The 20,917-nt window shown below is 35.1% G+C and overlaps 1 protein-coding gene across 5 annotated transcripts; it reads left to right on the top strand.

The window, feature by feature from the left end:
* Positions 1-259: 259 nt before the first annotated feature.
* PFK4 (phosphofructokinase 4) lies at positions 260-20,023 on the top strand. 5 transcript variants are annotated; one of them, XM_086456918.1, is made up of 15 exons: positions 260-585; positions 731-777; positions 4,426-4,465; positions 4,550-4,612; positions 4,685-4,822; positions 5,667-5,825; positions 5,899-5,952; positions 6,075-6,143; positions 9,192-9,321; positions 9,474-9,514; positions 10,209-10,433; positions 15,880-15,928; positions 16,830-16,984; positions 18,826-19,112; positions 19,813-20,023. In XM_086456918.1, the coding sequence occupies exons 1-14, from the start codon at positions 319-321 to the stop codon at positions 18,991-18,993; spliced, it is 1,605 nt and encodes a 534-aa protein (XP_086313044.1). In that variant the 5' UTR covers positions 260-318; the 3' UTR covers positions 18,994-19,112; positions 19,813-20,023. The 5 variants fall into 5 exon arrangements, with proteins under 5 accessions (XP_086313044.1, XP_086313047.1, XP_086313045.1 ...); XM_086456922.1 differs by having other exon boundaries at positions 492-585; positions 4,696-4,822; XM_086456921.1 differs by lacking the exon at positions 16,830-16,984 and having other exon boundaries at positions 18,826-18,996.
* Positions 20,024-20,917: the final 894 nt, after the last annotated feature.

Genomic DNA, 20,917 nt, shown 5'->3' with positions numbered 1-20,917 from the left:
ACCAGTCGAAGGCCTTTCCTACATGTAACGAGTTACCTCCTCCAATTTTGATTTTGCTATTTTAATTAGAATGTGAAAAGATAGGTTTCACTCTTTATTATAAGTAGAGTGCCTTGGGAGATGCTCTAATGTTTAAAAAGTGTATTTTAGTCTTTAATTAGGGTGTAATAATCAGTTAAAGAAATTGGGATGAAAGAAGTAGAAGTTGGGGTGCCAATATCAGTCTCTTTGTTTAAATGGTTCCATACATGTGTCGTGTGTTTGTTCCCAACCGTTCTGTTTCTCTCTGCCAACAACCTCCATTTATTTCCTCTTCTCATGGAGCTCTCGATCTCTTCGTCTCACGCCAACCACACTCTTTCCAGCTCTCTTCCTTCTTCCCTTCTATTCAAATCTCACAAACACAATTCACTCTTATCTTTCTCCAATTCAAATTTCAGATTCTTCAACCGTAATTCATTGAAAAAACCGTTAATTTTGCGCCAAAAACACTCAATTAGAGCTGAACAATCAACCAAGATCGAAGAATTAGGTTTCGTTCTCGAAGACGTTCCCCATCTTACAGACTTTCTCCCTGGTTTACCTGTAAGTTCGTTTTCTATGGATTTCTGATTCAAGTTTTGTGTAAAGCGTTAGATCCATTTCTCTGTGAAAAGTTTCCACGACAAACGTATGCGAATCCTTTGCAGAAATCATGATTCGTTTCTTTTTGTTTGTTGTATGTCTTCAGACGTATCCGAATCCTTTGCAAAGCAGCCCAGCTTATGCGATTGTGAGGTAAATCGGTTAAATCTCAGTGTTAATTACGTTAATTGTAGTCTAATACTGGTTCTTGGAATTCCAAACAGGATCCGTTTTTATTTTGATTAAGGTTTCAGGAAATAAGGTGCAACTAAGAGATGCTAATGAACTGATTTGGGCCCTAAGTTACTTATTTTCTGGTTGTTCAAGCAATAAGGGAGATCTTTCATTTACTCTAATTTTCTGTTTGGGGGATGGGTTCTAATTCAAACACATTAAATTAGATTAAAGTTTATAAATAGAGGGAAACTTTCATTTCTAGGCACTGAAGCATTTTTTCACGGACCCACGGTCCCGTTGTGTGATATGAGGTTTTTCTCCTTCACCTCGTCTTGAGGAAGCTAGAGTGTTATGGAGGAATCTGGAAAGCTTTAAAATGTGCTAAAGAAACGCAGAGTAGTCTGGTAGTGTGGAAGAACAAGAGAGATTCTTTACAGTACCATAAGATCTGTACATTGTCTTGTATGTTAAGGAAAGGTTCTAGAAAAGGGGTTTTCTACATTTCTCTTAAAAATATTTGGGAAAATAAAATAGTGGTTGGAGTTTTTTTAGTTCTCACCAAGTCTATAAAAGGGGATATGATCGTCGCTTGTATCCTTTTACTTGTGTTCTTGTTGAAGATGCCACCTTGTTGAGGTGGTGAAGTCTGTGTGTGGTGACACCGCAGACCTAAGATCAAAATACCACCTTCACACTTACACCTATACTTGTGTTTATGGTTTCAAATCTCGGTTTGACGTCTTGTGTCGTTCATGGAGAAGATTGAGTTGTCTAGGGCAAGTCATCTCGTGTAGTGTGAGATAAACTATTTAACTCTGTTTGCAATTATTTAATAATATTATTTATATTCAAACAATTATAATTATAATTTCTTTTTTTATAAAATAAGATAGATTGCAAGGTATTTGGTCAAAAGATCATATTTTATTTAGATAAAATTATAAAAATTTAACTATTTTAATTAAAAATACAAAATCCCTAGTTGACTCGACCAAGTTTTACTGATTTGGCCGATATCTTCAAATTATCGCCCAAGTCAACTCAATTATCACATGAGACAACATGCGGTGTGATTCACCTTGGATATATCTGTCTTGTTCCTCAACGCAAGCCATCTCGGTCTCGGACGATATTTGAAACTATGTTTGTGTTCTTATTATTTTTTAAGAGCATGAGTGCCTTTAGATTTGAGGGAATTCCTAGGATTCAGCTTGTTCAGATGAGTTTGTCTGAAAGAAAGGCCAGTTTTTTTTTATTGGTAAAGACAGGCCAATTTTAAGCGGGGTTGGTTTTTGGCTTAGCTTCAAGAAGGAATTTGGGTCAAAAGAAGTCAATTTTAGGGGGAAATTGGTGGTTGAGCTCTCGAAGAAAGTTGAAATCGATGCTGCACTTCAAAGTAAGTTATAACATTTGAGTCAAGCTAGACTAGACGAAGGCCAAGGAGGCAAGGATGGCACAACAACAAGGATTTATAATTTGCACATACTTGTCAAAAAAATAGAATATGCACATCAGATAAGGGAGGGATGGATAACCCAAGGAAGTGGCTTGGCAGGGAGGAGGATGTTGCAACAAGTCCAAAAGTACAAGGTGAACAATCAAGTAGTGGTATACGGGGGCCAATGATGATTTGAGAAGGCGGCATGACAACCCCAAGAATGCATGACATGCACCTTGAGATGTGGGAGGGAGAACTTGAGGAAAAGGCTCAATGAAGTGAAGAATGATGGAATGCAACAAGGGAATTGACACAATCTGGTGGGGGAACTTTCATGGTCCCATGACGCGACCTGAGGCTTTCCTCTTCACCAGGTCTTGAGAAATCTGGAGAGTTTTGGAGGGTCTCGGGAAACTTAAGAATGCGCCGAGGCTATATGGAACAATTTAGAGTGTTTACTTTACTTAACACAAGAGTTGTATATAATTTTTTATGTCAAGGGAAGGTTCTGGAGTAGCGGTGATTTATATTAGATCTTGGAGAGTTCTAAATTTGATTGGTCGTACTATAGTAGATAATATTATCAATGAAAGAAAGAGAACAAACATATAGTTGGAACAATCAATATTCGTGATGCAACCATTGCTGCATTAGATCCAAAGGTTCCTTCTTGACCTAGCTACAAGGATGGGACTCCATGATATGGAAAGACAGAATGTGGAACCTAAAAGGATCATAGGAATTGCTAGTTTGATAATCGAGTTGGACCCGAAATCCAGGTTTGATTTCTTCGAGACGGGAGACTTTTTTTCTCTTCTCATTCGAGATTACATAAAGGGATGTATTCAGCTGACCGATGGATAATGACTAAGCTTCCTCTTAAAGGAGAAGTCAATCAATTCCTTCTTCACTCATGGACGAAGATAGGTTATTTGTTTGACTGCCGTATCAAAATAAGTGAGAGGCAAGATTGCGAAGGAAAATATGTTCTTCTTACATCCTCTTTTGAGATGTGGGCAGCCACCGATCCAATTCTTGATTGGTAGCACATCCATAAAAGGAAGGAGATTGAAGTGGAAAAGAGAAGTTCCCACCCCTTCAAGATGTTTAATCTTATGAAGATTCCAAAAAAATTCTAAACAGTGGTAGTTTGTTAAGAGTTATCCACAATTTTATAATCTATATATTAGGGGGAGAAATCCCCATTTGTATCCATTCCTTTGGGACCACCCAAACCACTTAATGTTAAGCATAATGTAAGTCATCTTTCCAAATCATCTGTGTTCTTTTGGTTACATTGATTAGGTGGTGCCATGATATTTGTTTCAAACAGGTATTTTCTATTTTCCTTGATCACACTCGGTTGTTTAGTTATTTAAGTGAAATCTATGCATTGCGTTTCCTCATGTACACTAGTGTCAAGGATATTGATGTCACAAGTAACGAATTAAAATGCATGGATTTGACTTTTTAATTTTATTTTTTTCCAAATTTTCATTGTGTTTAGCTCAAGTGACATATTATCACAAATTTTTTGGTAATGCTATATAGTACCATGGACAAGTTAGGGTCTGAAGTGAAAAAACACATTTACTGAGAATGTCTGGTTGTTGAGGCTACACATTTCTCATTTTGCAATCTTATCACTAATTGAAGAAAGAACTTAGAAAATCTTATGGTGAAGTAAAAAAAGAACTCTCTAGATTTTTCTTATAATCCCAATGTATTATAGAGTTTTCTGGACCTTTTTAGGGAACTCACAAGCTTCCTCAAGACCAGGTGAAAGGTGAAAAATCTTAGGTTAGACAATAGGTCCTTTACTACAAAGTCCTCATCAAGGTACCATTTATAAAGAGAGATTAAGATTTCTTGTGTTTAGGATTTGTAGAACATGTACAACCCTTTAGGGCTATGTTAATCAATGGTATAAATGATGCATGAGTGATTCTTAATATACATAGATGGATTAAAGTTTGATTACCAAGATATTTTTATGCTTAGATATCATAAATCATGCCCGTAAATTTTCTGTTAGATGATCTTCAAACTTGGTGAGGTTTGAATCCTGAGGATCATCTAACAGTCTGGACCTTCGGAGAATGTCCTTGGGACTACAACAATTCTGCTCTTTTGCGTATCTCAATTCACTTCATGTTCTTGTCCATAAGTTTCATCTCTTTTGCTAGGCAAACCTTTGTCAACCCGGAAGATGTGGTTGCCCAGAAAGTAAGTGATCCTTCTTGTTTTTCTTCTCATTTATCTGAATAAGGCTTTCAATTATGCATTACTGATATCTTTGTTGGCACTCAGATTGTTATTCAGAAGAATAGTCCTAGAGGAGTACACTTCCGGCGTGCAGGGCCTCGAGAAAAGGTACGTTTATTTCTCAAAGCCACCTACTTGTGAATTAAGCGCATTTGATTCATGGGTCTTCGTGATGCTTAGGTTTATTTCAGGTCAGATGAAGTACGTGCTTGTATAGTGACATGTGGTGGATTGTGCCCTGGGATTAATACCGTGATTAGGGAGATAGTATGTGGGTTGAATTATATGTATGGCGTCGACAACATTCTTGGAATTGAGGTGAGTTTGGTGTTAGTTCCACTGCTTTAACCATAACTTATTCTTCAGCATGGAATATTTTACATGGATAGCTCTATGATACCATTTCCACATTTTGTACTGGATAGACATTTCTGGGATACCATGCCCTCATTTTATATTATGTTGCTGTATATTTCCTTAACTTTTAACAATTTTCTTATTTTGGTAATGAAAAATATTATTATTATGTGGTACAGTTGTAGCAAGTTATTAAGAAAAGTTCACTAATGTTAGAAGTTATATTACATCTTGTATGATGTAAATATCAAAGAATGTGATTTAATGAAAAAACTACAGATTTAAGGTATGGTATCAACATATTGGATGTGAAGTCTCTATCCATATCCATGGCATAGATTTCGGGCAATCAAGTGTTGAATCCCGGTAAGTAACAATAATGACCATATCTGTACCTGGGAATCATAGGATAGAATTCAATGGAGGTAACCAAACCCAAGTAGTTGAGGTAGGTTTATAATGATGAGAAACTAGTTTTATTTTTTTACTTTACAGCTGTTCTTTACATTTTCCACCCTTAAAGATCCCATTTATTTGTATGCTAGTTGTTTCTTATTAATTCTGCTTCCTATGTAGTGGTGAAAATCATATTCATTTTTTCATATGCTTCTTGGTTCTTACCAATAGATTTTGTTTTACCAAATAGGAAAAGGAAGCATTTATGAGTCCATGTATTTCTTATAAGCCACAAAAAAATTTGAAAACTAATATTGGCGTTGTGTGATAGTTTGTTATATGTCTTGCTTTGCTGTCTTGCTGATTTATTAATAGTTGTTATCCATTTCAATTTTAATTTTTTTCCTAGGGAGGATATAGAGGCTTTTACTCTAAAAATACCATAAATTTAACACCGAAAGTTGTCAATGATATCCACAAACGTGGCGGCACCTTTCTTCGCACTTCACGAGGGGGTCATGACACTAAGAAGATTGTCGATAGCATTCAAGATCGGGGGATTAATCAGGTGGATTTTTTTTATTCCCATCATCTAGTATGCATAAATGAATGATTGACATGTGACCTTTTGTGGTTTGTAGGTGTACATAATTGGAGGTGACGGTACTCAGAAAGGAGCTGCTGTTATTTACAAGGTAAATCTTTATTTTTCTTCTAAAATAAGACTGATCTTTTTTCCTTTACAGTTTTGATCAAGCAATGGAATTCACCATATAGTCTTAAGCGCTTACACTCACAACAAGTTTTCTTTCAAAAGGAAGTTGAGAACCGTGGTCTCCAAGTGTCAATTGCTGGAATCCCAAAGACTATTGATAATGATATTGCAGTAAGTTTTTCAACCATAATTTATAATTGTAATTGGCATGCATGCTTTGTGACTATTATTATTATTGGCTATAAAATTGACTTAAGAGTTTGAAATTTTCTTTTAGTAATCCTGTGTTGGCTTCACTTTCCCTTTGTATGCAATTAATGGCTCACCCCCCCCCCCCCCCCCCGTTCCGTTCATCACTAACTAGTGGTTGGCATTTACATTTTAGTATGTTTACAAAAAAATGTGTGTAATGGTACAATTGTCTTTATTACTCTTTTAAGGGGTTGTTTTAAATATTTCAATCAAAATGTAGAGTTTCATCTGGTAAAGCCCAAATATTCTTTTTATTATAGTAGTAGATTAGGAATTAAAGTTTAAAGGATTGGTCTGGACTTAGGTATGGGAATAGACCTGAGTTGGACTCAAGTCTGGACCTTGTTAAGAAAAATGATCTTCAACATCTACCCTTTATCCAAAATATTGGTGTTGGCAATATCATTATCATTTGCACCATATCCCCACTAATAGGGTCAACAACCTGAATTCCATTTTGCTGCTTAGATCCATGTTAAGTTTTTGACAACTTGAATCCTTTTTTTTCCCCATTCAACTGTATCTTGAATCATTTTTAGTCAGGGCACGTGTCTTTTGTATCTTTTTTCTGCTTGCATGTGATTCCCCTCGTCCTTTTAAAGTTTTCAACTTTCTGTAAATTACCTGCTTCTTTTGCCGTCATTATTATTATTCTTGTTAGTTTTTTATTGGTATCTTACCCGTGCCATTATTGGTATTTGCTATGCATGCCCAAATAATCTCAATAGATTTTCCTTTATTTTATGTCCAATTAGGAATTTAGATTTCGTAAATTCTCTGAAATATACTCATTTTATTTTGTCATTTTAGGTCTTGCCATTCTTCATCTCAGCAACCCCATCTCCACTATTCTCATTCTGTGAATGAGTTGTTCTTAGCTCTCCAACATTTAGCTCCGTAAAGAATGAATGGTCTTATTTCTGTCTTGTATAATCTTAGTTTGATCAGTACACATCAATCACATAATACTCTTAAAGTGCTTCTCTACTTTGTTTATTTAATAATAGTTATATGGGTCACACCATGATCAATCTCTCTATCTCTATGGATAATTAAATATAAATAACGAAAAATGGTCTGTTAGAGATATTTTTTGCGTGTCAATTTTAGCTTATTTCTCATTCCTGAGAATTCCATATTAAAGTTAGATCGCATACATTCTTTCTTGATCTCACTTATCTTAAAATCCATAGTTTTAAGGATCTTTTGATAATTCTAGTTTTGTATTTACTTCATTGACCAACACTATATAATTTGCAAATAACATACACTACGAGACCTATTCTTGAATATGTACCATTAATTCATCCATAATTAGTGCAAAATGGTAGGGATAGGGGCTTGGGCTTTAGAAATTCAAGGTTTTGGATATGGCCTGTTGGGGAAATGGCTATGGAGGTTTGGTAGGAAAGATATTTTTGTGGAGGAAAATAATTAGTGACAAGTTCCAGAATTGTGCTGGAATTTAAAATTTCCTAAAACTTCATACAGGATTGTGCTTTGGAAAAGAATATTTATGCTTATGAGTTTTCTTCAACAGGGGCATTTACTAGAAGGGGTGGGGTTGGGGGACTCGATCTTATTTTGGGAGGACACATGGGGACAAAATCCACTGTTTGGATTACTCTTCCATCAATGTGATAGTTGAGCGGGAAAAAAAAACCTTATTTGGTTATTGTATGGTGTGGGAGGAATATTCATTGTCTTGGAATCTGGACCCTCAGAAAAATTTGAGCGATTGGGAGTTGGGGTTTATGTTCTCTTCTTGAAACATTGGATTAACCTGAAGATTGAGATAAATGAGTTCGGAGATGGACTTTATGGGGCTGATTTTGGTCATCTCTTTCACCACTTCTTAGCATTACATAGATAATCATCCAACACAAATACTTATTTGGAGATAATCCTCTTTCCTACAAAAAAGGGTGGGGAACTCCCTGTGTCGTCAAAGATTCCATTGGACTAATTTACACAATTTTGACAATTGATCACTTGAGTAGTAAAGCCATCTAATTACTTATAGGTTTGTTCTTTATGTAGTGTAAGTCAATTGCTCATCTCCTTTTTCATTGCTCCATTACAAGAAATATTTGGAAATATGTCTCTATATCGTTTAGGACTAGATGGACCCTACCAAGAAGCATGCATGAGATGATAGTAAGTTGGTATTCAAACAGTTCCTAATCTTGCGGTCTCTACCTATGAATGCTCCCATTTGCTGTATTATGGGGCTTATGGAAAGAACACAACAGCCACATTTTCTGTTGACACCATAATCCTTAAGGTGAAATCAATGTTAAATGCTTGGTGGTTTTTCCATTGGGACATATGGGAATTGACTTTGAATATCTTGTTTTCAGGTTTGAGGAAAGTGTTGATAAAAGGCATTGGTTTTATTTCGGTTAGAGCCCTAGTGAGATGCTATCTCTCATTAAATATATTTTTCTACCCTTGTATGAGAGGTTTCAACTTCAACATACTCATCTCTTTCTTCATCTTTTTTGCTTTTTGTTTTTCCTCTAATACCATTAGCTCTTTGGGGACTAATAACATGCCTTTTCTAAGCCAATGAAAACCATTTGTAGATTCTTCCTTTTTCCTTTAAACTTCTCCATTATTGTTTAAGATGGAATCCCGTTTGATATGAGTGTCAAAGTTATGTCAAATCTCATCACATGGATCCAAGTTTGTTGATTTTGTATTCTATCCATGGTTAAACATTTCTTTCCGTTCCAGATTGTTTTGGCTGTAAGATTTCAGTTTTTTGACATATCGGAATGAAACTTGCTATAAGTTTCAAAATTTTGAATTCATCTCATTGGTTCATTTTATATTTCATTGCTTGTGTGCTAACTGAGGGGTCTATCTTCATAGTTCTTTCTATTATTTCTTTTCATTGTTTTTTTTATTAGTTCTTTCTATTATTTCATTTTTTATTTCCTGGTTAAATTTTCCTGTTTATTTCAGGTAATAGACAAATCTTTTGGTTTTGACACTGCTGTAGAAGAAGCTCAGAGAGCCATTAATGCTGCACATGTGGAGGTTGAAAGTGTTGAGAATGGTGTTGGCATTGTGAAGCTTATGGGCAGATACAGTGGTATGGGACTGGAGTAATAATTAATCATTTCTGTATATTTTTTGGAAGAGTTCTAGTTAGAGTTAGGTCATGGAACTTGATTTTTGAGATTAAATTCTCTTGTCTTCATTTGGTTGCTAATTTTTATTTTTTTTTCTTTATTTTTGCTTCAGGGTTCATTGCCATGTATGCTACTTTGGCAAGCCGAGATGTGGTAAGAACTTAAGACCATGTTGTTGACATGCATGCAAAAAAATAAATAAAGAACACATTCACACACAAACCTAAGCTACCTGTTTAGGTTGGACCCTGAGGATTTTCCACCAATTGGTACACCTGGAGAACATACATGGATGTGAGGTTCACATTTTGGTAGGTTGTTCCCAATGATTAAGACTTGGTTCTAGTATGAATATTAGTTTAGTCGAACCAGTCTTTCTGGAGTCCCTACAACATGCACATGGATATAAGTATGACCCAGGCCATGAACCATGGTTATCAGGGCCCAAGACCAAAGATGACTGGAATGAGATGCACTTGATTGGATCAATACTTGATACTATTGTCTCCTGTGTCAAAAAAATAGTGGATTTACTGATGATAATTATTATTGAACAAGGACTCCCCATTTTCTAAAAATTCGCTTTCTTCGGCATACACCGACACTTTTTTCAAATAAATTTGGTGTGTTCTTATTTTTCAGGTATTATTTACATGTTTTTAATTGATATCATCTTATCTAAATATGTTCTTTCTATTTTTTATAATTAACATGAACTAAAATCATTTGAAAAATATTTTTTGACATCCCATAATAGGAATGTATTCCCATCCCATAATCGGGAGGTCCTTAATTAATATTTCTATTACAACTGTGCAATCCATAAATAAAATATGAGTCGTAACAGGATTGTTGCTTGATACCCGAGTCTCCATTCTATCTTGAGGGGCAAGGTGGGCTTTTTGAATTTATTGAACAAAGGGTTAAAGAAAATGGGCACATGGTAATTGTGTTGGCAGAGGGTGCCGGACAGGAGTTTGTTGCTCAAAGCATACATGCAATTGACAAGAAAGATGCATCAGGAAACAGGCTTCTCCTAGATGTTGGGCTATGGATATCTCAGGAGATCAAGGTCTGGCTTGTAATAGCTTTTTCTTAATTTCTTCCCTATCCACCATCGGCATTTGCAATATTATTGTTATCTTTTTTCTTAAAAAGTACCTGCCATAACCACCTTGATTTAAAATGAAAAAAGAGAATATAGTTCTCTCCATACAACTAAGGAAGTCTGCAACTAAGCAAGAATTTTTTGTTGATCTTTGATATCTCACATGAGTGGGTAGTTGAGGATTTTTGAATGCATGATTATCATCTTTACAACCAGAAGTATTCTTGGTCATTTGGCATTAAATAATAAGATTACAGTAGTTGACCACTATTTCTAGGAAACTACACAAGGCATCACTCTTCGTGGAGTAATATATCCCTCTCCCTCCCCCCCCCCCACAAATTTGGAAAGTTGATCCCAATTAAAGTGAATTTGAATAATTAAATTGATCTGATTTCAGAGAATTATTTTTGACGATGTTTCCATCAATTACTGCAATTGACCATGTTTTAGTGTTCATATTGTGAAGATATTATATACTTGTACTCATTTCATTTTTCCTGGTAGCGATTATTATAAAACCAAGTTAACATGAACAAGGTATTGGATTTTGATATGGCATCTATTTCAGTCTGCCTGTAAATGCAATATTTGATAAATGAGGATATTAATACAATTTCATGGAAATGTTGTAGATATCATAAATGGTAAAAAAATATATTGAAACAAACTCATAAGTCAGAGAAATTCAATGAACGGCCATATGAAGTATGGAAATGAAGATCAATAATGTTCCACTACATGTATGTGCAAGTATTTGAAAGCTCGAGAGTTGAAAACAGTAAATATTTTATATGCAGATGCGAATGGTAATGTCACATTAACTACATACACCTTAATATATATATATAACACTTCCATAATTAACAAGCTATTGAGTATTGTATTCACACATTATTTAAATTTAATCTTTAAATTTTATGAATAAATTACTAATATATATCCAGCCAATTAGAATGCAGAACATAGATGATTTTATGTGCATACTTGTATGGATGTACTAATTTGCTTACAATACATCTAAATAAGATGATATAGATACCTAACTAATTCTAGTTCATTTATAATAATTGTAGCTGTGTGATTTTTTATTAGGAAAATCCCATACTACTTGGAATGAGAGTCGCCAACATTCATTAGTTCTAGGGTGTGAATGATCACCCAAAAACTGATTTTCTGTTGAAAATACTTTTCCTAGAAAGAGTGGCTCTAATGGTCAAACCATATAGATTTAGGTGAGGGGATTTGGTTAAATAGTGGGAAAGGTGTTCTGCACCCCTCTCCCCATCAGTAAGATGGTGGTTACCTTGTGGACTTGATCATTTTGGAAACTTAGAATGTGTGGGGCCAAATGAGAGGCAAAATGTAGGTTTCTTATTAGAATCACATTCACTTTTTAAAACGAATTTTAAGTTGATCCCATTAGTGTGGGGACCCTCTGAAGAAGTTTTTTTTTGACATAAATAATACCCAAAAATGCATGGGAAGGAGTTTTAGATGCCAATAGAAAATTTGACATGATGGAACCTATGTGAAAGAAAATTCCAACAACCTGGATTTTCAACCTTTAGGTTGAAATCACTATCAAAGCCAAAACAAATCAACTCTAATTGAAGAGATATTTTACACTTCAAGATGGTTCTATAGAAAAAATATCCAACCTATTTGGTGTTCTGATCTTGGAGTTACAACCTTGGGAAGCTACTGTCATCTGTCGGCACTGGCATATGTTGCTTCTTTTGGCTATAGCTCACAAACTACTCATAAGGTTGTTGAGCCCTTTAGTGGGGATGAAATTGATTTCAAGATGGTTTTCTTCCAATTGGAATTAGTGAAAATGCTTCCCTCAATAGGGAGAACCATCTGTCCCAAATCAGCCCACAATTTCAGCTCTATCCATTGTTCTTAGCAGCATGGTCTCATTGATGTGGGAATTGTGTTAAGTAGTGGAAGTGCAAGGAAATGATGCATGCATGATGTTTTCTAATAGAAATTTGATTTGGTTCAAGTAAAAAAAAGAGTTCTCATAAGAGAGCCCTGTTTTGTTTGGACTTATTAAGATCTACACTACATGGATGCAAAAATTTTGCAGGGCTGACAGTTAGATCTATGAAAGGACAATGGTGCTTGTCTCTAAGGAAAGAACCCTAATACGTTCATCTTACCATTTTGATTTACATATAATAGTGAAGAAAATAAAGTTCTAGATCTAGGGTACCCCACCTCCCTTCTCTCTTGGGTACTTTGTTCGGAGGTCATCCCCAAACAAGGCTTGACCGGTTGATATGGATAGAGTTGGGGGTGGTTTGCACACAAGCCTTCTAGTTTATAAAATAGAAAAAAAAAAGAAAAAAAAGAAAAAAAAAAAAGAGGATTAGGAGAAGAAGAGCCTAGAAAAACGAAGCTAGATTAAACTTGTTCTACCTTAGTTATCTTCTTGAGCTCCTCCTTGATTCTTGAACTTTACTCTTCAAGAGATTGAATATTCAGAGAAGAGGAGAGTGAAGTGGGATTTTTGCGGATTTTTAGGCTATGGATTTGATGATGGAAGCCTTGAGACCCCCCTTTATTTATAGATTTATTGGGAGCAATTTAGGGATATATATAATGATCCATATTTTTAAATAGGGATTATTTTCAAAAATATCATAAGAGTGAACTTCATTTACCCTTAATCAATAGGGTCTTGATGGTAATTTACCTTTAAAATTTCCTAGAGAAATCTTTAGCAAAAGGTTCATGCTCCACAAGTTGGGACAATTGTAAGATTACCTTGATGATAGCATGCATGACTTTATCTTTAATGAAGAGCCCTCAGTGGTAAATTACCACTTCATGTACATTAGCAAATGAAGGGTAAAGTGGAAATTTTCCGCTAAAAACGTTCTAGAGAGGCTTTGAAGGGTACAAGAGTCCAATCAATCAAGTCCCCAAAATAGCCTAGGGATATAATAGTCCAACTTAATCTTTTATTTGATTCCATTAAGGACGTTGGAACTTGCAAATATGATTTTAATGAAGGCAGGGGCAAAAAGTTAATTTTACACAACCCATGTGCTTTGGTATTTTGAGAACCAAAATCTTCGAAGGGTTAAGGTGGTAAGGCCACCTATAAGATATTTTATTTAGAGAGATAAATGTGCTTAAAAGAGTGCCAAGTGTCCCAAAACCATAGCAAACTCAGATTTGGTAAGCCATGTGGCATGGAGGGACAATTTTTCTGACAAAATTTATTCTGGTCCGACCCCCTATATGGGACTGGTCTGATCCCCTTTATGGGAATGGATCCGACCTAGTGGATTGGACCCAAATCTGTATATGGGCTTTTGACTGGATTTTGGGCCATGAATAGTCCATTGATCATACATTTTTATTCCTTTGATCGTTTCCTTGGGATTTGGGCAACTTGGAGTGTCTACACTAATAGTTGAATATTATATGTAATTTTTTTGTTAGTTATTATTATTATTATGTGTAATTTACAAGTCCTTTTTAGCAAAAACTTATAAGATCTTGTTTTTAGAAATCTTATCAATATTTTTTAGAATAGTCTTTTCAAGGAAGAATATTTCTATCAAAATTTATTGCTAATCAAAATATTTCCATCGAAATCTTGCATTTTTACACCTAAAATTCAATTATTTCTGTCAAAATTCATTATTCGTCAAAATATTTTGTGAAATGAAGTGGTTTCCATTGCAATACTTACATAAAGAATCTGTCAGCTAAACTTCCCGTCGGACCTTGTGGAAATGAAAATATTTCAGTATATATTGTGGAAATATGTCGAAATTTTACTAAATCATCTTTTGTTTGGAATAACAAAATACCATCCGACCTCTATAATACATCAACATCCTTGCCCTCTTTTGTCTGCATCTCCATGAAATACTCTAATAATAGCAACTTTCTTCTATATTCTTTAGTAAACGTCCCCTCACTTCACCTTCCCTATCGTGAGAATTGTCTAAATTCTCTTTTATTTCCTCGTTTGTTGTATTCCTAATGTATTTCTTTCCTTAATTGTTTTGAGAATGTTTCGTGGTTTGGGGATGCTTGTTTAAGCATTGTTTAGGCTTCTTGTGGTGTACAAATTGTAGAAGAAATGTTTAATAAATAAAAGAGTCTAAAGAAGGGTTGGGGGAGTGGTGAAGGTGGTTAGGAATCTCACATTCTTGACTCTATCATTCTTTAATGGTGGAAGCTCCCGATTGTCATCACCCTTGGATGTTGCCCTTTATTGGGTGAACTATGTAAATTTTATGCCTTTGTTTGCTTGTATTTTCTCATCTTTTGCGATGGATGGAGGAACATGATTTTGTTTATAACTGACCCAAAAGTTATGGGATAAGGCTTCGATAATGATGTCCTCTTCCCATTAGTTCCTTGGGGTTTCTGCAATTAACATTGAACATAAAGCAAAGGTTAGGTTCTCTGTTGCAATAACCATTGTCAAAGAAGGTTCGAGGTTTGAGATGGTTGTAACTTTTTTGAACACATGGGTCAAGGTGAAGTTCTAGAAGAACAACTTTTGTTTCCACAGGTTCAAGTCTGGAATATACATTACTAAGAAGATTTACAGTAGGCCCTAACAGGAGAATGCGGGAAGCTTGTTAGCTTGGTCAAGTTAAAGGTTGTCAATGCGCATCTTCATCGGAGTTCAGAGAATTCAATTCAAGCTGAAGATTTTTGTGAGACTTTTCTTGAATTCTCCACCCTCGTAGTGTGTCCAATGTGGTTTCTTTCTTTAACTGTTTTGGAAAGTGTTTCCTGGTTGAGTTCGGCTGATGATTTGGCGACGTTTATGTAAGCATTGTTTTGGGCTGATTTGGGTTGTGCAATGTTGTAGAAAGGCTTATAAGAGGTGTAAATAGAAGGTTTAAATAGGATTGGGAGAGTGGTGAACTGGCCAGACATGTTTATCTTGTACTCTATTCGATTCTCTTCATTGAAGCTCCTGTTTGTAATCGCTTATGGATGTAACCCTTTGTGTGCAAACCTTGTAATTCTTTTGTGCCTTTGTGTATTATTGTTTCTTGCATATTGCCTTACCTTTTAAATTATCATTGCAGTATTAGGTCCTTGGTTTATTGTAGAAAATGATTAATGAACATATAAAGTTTTGGTTTGGCTCTTTGTTGCACCCTACCCCACACCTTCCATCTCTAACTCTAGCCTTATTGAAGGAATTTTGAGAAGTTTAATCGTTTTATTTTTGACACAGCAACTAGAAATAGGGAACAACTTGAAAATGGGAAATTCTTCGCCATGAAGTGATTGTAATATTTAAGTGCAGCAACAGTTTAGTTGTTTTCGTAGGAACAAGGGCATTAATATGTTCTTTTTTCTGTTATGTTATATTTATTTTATACTTTTTACTCTGTTTTTGAAACCCTTTATTTTGTTGCAGGATCATTTCACAAAGGACCAGAAAATGCCAATAAATCTCAAGTATATAGGTAATTGACAGTTATACATAATTCATTCTTCACTGCATTCTGGATTTTCATTTGGAGCACATACATTATATTTTCCCAGTGTTTCTAGTTCTACGTGTGGAAAACTGCCTTTCAAATTTTTTTTTTTCAGTATTACGAGATTTTATCACAACTATAAGGGATTCCTTAAACTTCTGAATTTTTTTTTGGTTGTAAAAATGAAAATATAAGAGCTCCTTGTGTTTCAAAGTCACCATACTGCATTATTTCTCCTGATTTCTGAAATTCCCACAATACCTCAGAATTTGACTGTACCAACCAGATTTGCCTGATAATAAAAAGTTTTGAACAAGTGGAGCCATAATTAGTAAATTTTTGCTCCCTTCCCAAAAAAAAAGAGGAAATGTTTTGGATGATATTTTTGTTTTATTTTGTTGAAGAACCATATTTTGAGAATCTATTTTCACTCCCTGGCACTTGCATTGCCATCTGTTATTAGTTCTTATTTCTCAAGAAAGATTACAACTAGAAGCAACTCACTTAAACCTTGGCTGTTTACTTCGTAGGCTATTAGAAGCATTTCTTAATAGTTGATACTTGTATGCATGTTTTAAAGTAACATACTGTATCGGAATGCTCCAGCCTAGACTGTAATGAAATATTGACCTCAAAATATTGAATTTTTTGGAATTTCTTGGAATGCTTAGATCAAAACAGTTATCGGTTTTCCTCTAATCAAGAAGAGATTTTTTAAACTTTGCGTGCATGTTCTCTGTTTTAAGATTTTATATTGTAGCAAATAATCCTCAAAATTTTAATGCATTGTGGGGTAAGTCTGCTGATATACATGATACAACTATCATCAAACCTATTACTATCATTCAATATGTCTTGGTTATAAAATCAGAAATCATACATGCAGATCCAACGTACATGATTCGAGCTATTCCTAGTAATGCATCTGACAACATTTACTGCACACTTCTGGCCCATAGTGCTGTTCATGGGGCCATGGCAGGGTACACTGGCTTCACAGTTGGACCTGTAAATAGCAGGCATGCTTATTTTCCAATTTCTGTAAGCAACATTTTTCCCTTCTAATCGTCTGTTTGTATGATTATGTTTATGAGTTTCTGTTACCAAGCATATAATTTCAACTTTCAAACTGGCTTCAGAATTCTGGTTAGAGAGGAATTTTGTTGGGTTTTTTTGGGGATTTATGGTACATTAATTAGGAGATCCCATTTTTTGGAGGAGTTGGATGATCTTGATCTTTGTTGAGATCTCCCTTGGTGTTTGGGAGGGGATTTTAATGTGATTAGATTCCCCTTCAAAGGAAAGGTTATAGCTTACAAATGAAGAGGAGAGATGAAGTTGCTAGGTGGCTTAATGGCTAAAGTCTATGGAGGAAAACTTCAATTCGGTGGTTCAACAGTTTATCCCTTTTAGATTTGAGAACATGTGGCTACTTGTGACAACAACAACAAATTGGTGTGGGATGGGTGGAATTCTTTCTCTATTTCATGTAGACTGGAGTATCGGTTTAGATGCAAGTTCAAGACACTGAGGGGAGGAGATTTAAGTGTGAAATAGGAAGGTTTTTCGGGAGGGTGAAGGTGAAGAAGATTCTATTTGAGAAAATTGCTAGTTTAGATATAATAGAAGAGGTGGTGAGTTGTCGTTGGAAGAGAAAGTTAGAAGGGTTAACATGAAAATAAATTTTCATAAATTAGTGAAGATGGAAGAAATTAGCTAGAAGCAGAATTCTAGGGTGAAATAGCTGAAGGAAGGGGGACAACAAAGAATTTCTTTTCTTAGATGGCCAATGCCCATAGAGTTAAATCATATCTCAAGATTGAAGGTTCATGTTGGTTATTTAGAAGGGGAGGATGGGCTTACAGAATGGGTGGAAGAATTTTATATGAATCTTTATTTAGAGTTGCATGATATCAGACTCTTATTAAAGAACCTTGATTTTAATCCCATTAGTGTGAAGCAACAAATTTGGCTTGAAAGGCCGTTTGAGGAGATCTATCACACCATTTGTGGTTCGGGTGAGGACAAAGCCCCAGGGCCTGGTGATTTCTCAATGTAGTTCTTTAAAGTTTATTGGGATACTTTGAAAGATGTCTTGATGTTAGTAGTGAAGGATTTTCAGGACCAGGCTTATCTTAAATTTTGCTCCAATAGCGTTTAAAAAGCAGCAGCAGCAGCAATCACCAGTGATAAATTAATTTGATTATATCACAAAATATGAATCTCTATAATATTTCATGTATATGACTTTAAAAAGTCAAAAGTAATCCACCAAAACAGAGTATCTGCAGCCATGACGGTTCTGTAGTGCGTTGATGCTGATGGAAACACTTCCCTTGTACATGTACCTGACTAATGGGATCCGTATAAAAAAAGGGATTCCTTGTCCAACATAATTGACGTTTGAAGCATAGACAAGGTCTTTGTTGGGACCTGTTTGATATGACTATTTATCGTTGAATGTTAGCCATCTCAAGTGGTAGTAGTATCACCTTCCGGAAAAAAATATCTCAGGTAGTATCAGCACATAAGCTCTGCATTGAACATTATTCATAATTGAGCCACTGTTTAAGTTCATTTTCAATACACCCTCTTCACGTCTCCAATTGTACTCAATATGCGTGGATGAGTTTACCCATCTTGTAATTAAATCACTAGCCTCGCTTTGTTAGTGTGTAAATCTGGTTTATTCGTTCCAACACTGTAAAAATTAACAGGCTTTGTGTAACCTTCGTTAGAAACAGCTTAAGCATTATGTGTATGCATGTGAAGGAGCATGCTGTATTTTCTCCTTTTGTATAAACAGTTTCTTCCAGTTTATTTACTTTGGTATTACGTATCTAATACTCATGGTTTTGATGGGGTATGATTTGGTGTTGCAGCGTGTGACCGAGGTTCAAAACACCGTCAAACTGACAGACAGGGCGTGGGCTAGACTTTTGGCCTCAACAAACCAACCAAGCTTCTTACGTTCTGATGAGGAGATGAAGGAAAAAGTTGATAAAGAAACCATTGAGATGATCAACAACATGAAGACTTTTTCAGTATAGTAGGTAATGCATCAAAGCAATGAAACTGTCCAACCAACCTGGACAAATTCTGTTTCTTATTTCTTTCTGGTCACTGGTAAAGTCCATTCTACCCCTGTGTGCTTTGAGGTTATTCCAAGGTAACTATCTTTGCTTTCGTTATTTTACTCTTTAAGATTTCTAAGAAAATAAATTTAAAGTCTGGTTACCGGCTTTCTTTGAAGGCCTGGCATCTCATATTAATCATAGCCAAAGCATTTCTTGTACTATGAGTTGATGAATCAACTCTTCATCCATTTGTGGATCTGACAGCTTATTTCAGCATGTTAAGGGAGGATCAGATTCTATTTCCCGCAGTACCTCTCTTGAGAAACCCTGCACTTTAACAGGAGTTGCTTACTTGCTTTGTAACTCTTTTTGATGAGTGCTTAGCCTGGTAATTGCCTGAGCAAATCCTTCTAGGTTGGCATCAGATTTCATGGGGAAGTCCTGTTTTTTCTACACCTGGGTTATTAGATAAACTAGTACACTTCTTTTAGTTCTTTTGGAGCCATGATTGTGTAATTAATGCCTTCGGTAAATTTTGTTTCATCCATGGTTCAAAATCTCATTTCGTCCATCAATTTTAAAGCTTATGTTTGAAACTCAACACAGAATATAAAAATCTACATAAATAACAAATAATTAGAAACCTTATAAAGTACCCAAAACGTTAGCAAATGATATTATTTGAGCTTGTTAACAATAGAATATAGTGTATTTTTTTTTTTTTAAATTTTTTGTTTTGTTTTTTTTTGAATTTATCGTAATTGTCATGGAAACTGTACACATGCTTATCAGGGTTCTGAGCCAACATGGAGACGAGGAGAGGGTTATTCGTCGATGTGGCTATCAAGAATCATAGATGTAATTGACATTTATTTGCATATAATTATGTTGTTGCAACAATTTATGTAAATTTTCTCTCATTTTCTCAGTTCTTCGAACACTTAAATTTTCTATTTGTATTACACAATTCATCTTGCATATATTACAATACATGATTTTTTGTTTTTTTTGGTTTTTTTTTTGTTTTGTTTTGTTTTAGTGTGATGTATTCAGTTATGAGCACTGTTATCTATCCTGTTTGTTTTATCCTACTTAAATATCAGTGTATATTTGCAATGTTTTAGTATTGATTCTCCCAACTTCTCTATGTTTTCAAGTCCTTTACATCAAAATAAGCTTCTCTGAACTAATTCAGATTGAATGAAAGTAAAATCTGAATCAGAACCTAAATGAAACCTTGGAATCAGAACCGACCCTATAAATACCCGTTACCCATGGACAAGTATTCCAGAAATGTTAAAACCTTTTTGAAATTAGGGTACACAAGACCCCAGGCTTTTTACACAGTACATATGTGACTCTGAATTTGATGGTATCCCTTAGCATGATTCATGACGGGGTTTAATTATTCCAAAATTTTGTTTGCTTTGCAAAACTGATGGGAAAGCTGTTGACCAACTCTTCATCCATTACGAGTTGGGTCTCTATTATCCAGAAGGAGAGGGCTTCTTAGCTCTGTATTCTATGGAGCTTCAAAATAGATTCTTTGGAGCATGGTTCCTTGATAAATTGGGGACCACGGAAGTACATATTTTTGAGGATCGAGTGTGCACTCGTCAGGATAGTTATCTCAATTATTTGGTTATTATTTGTTTTTGAGTGTAAAAGGAATGTTCTTTGATGATTTCTTGGGTAGATGGGAATGGATATGCAAATATTAATTGTGATTGAACCTCGTTTGGGTTTTGAGGTCTTCTTAGTTGGGTTATTGTCCCTAAGATCTCGTATTTGGCTGGTCATCTCGACTATAGAAGAATATAGTTTATTGGTAATCTCTTGGATTATTATTGCATGAACTCTAATAGGGGTATTTAGAGATATTACATCAATCAAAATA

This window comes from Akebia trifoliata, chromosome 10, assembly GCF_017979445.1.
Source record: "Akebia trifoliata isolate Shusen 1 chromosome 10, ASM1797944v1, whole genome shotgun sequence".
Taxonomy (NCBI): domain Eukaryota; kingdom Viridiplantae; phylum Streptophyta; class Magnoliopsida; order Ranunculales; family Lardizabalaceae; genus Akebia; species Akebia trifoliata.
Note: the sequence above shows the minus strand (reverse complement) of the source record. Positions and strands in the feature narration are given on the sequence as shown.

Excerpts from the sequence above, each read along its gene's own strand:
- PFK4 (XM_086456918.1), top strand. The coding sequence starts at position 319 with ATGGAGCTCTCGATCTCTTCGTCTCACGCCAACCACACTCTTTCCAGC. Across the intron at positions 5,953-6,074 it reads GAGCTGCTGTTATTTACAAG|GAAGTTGAGAACCGTGGTCT; the intron begins GTAAATCTTTAT and ends TTCTTTCAAAAG. Across the intron at positions 9,515-10,208 it reads CTTTGGCAAGCCGAGATGTG|GATTGTTGCTTGATACCCGA; the intron begins GTAAGAACTTAA and ends GAGTCGTAACAG.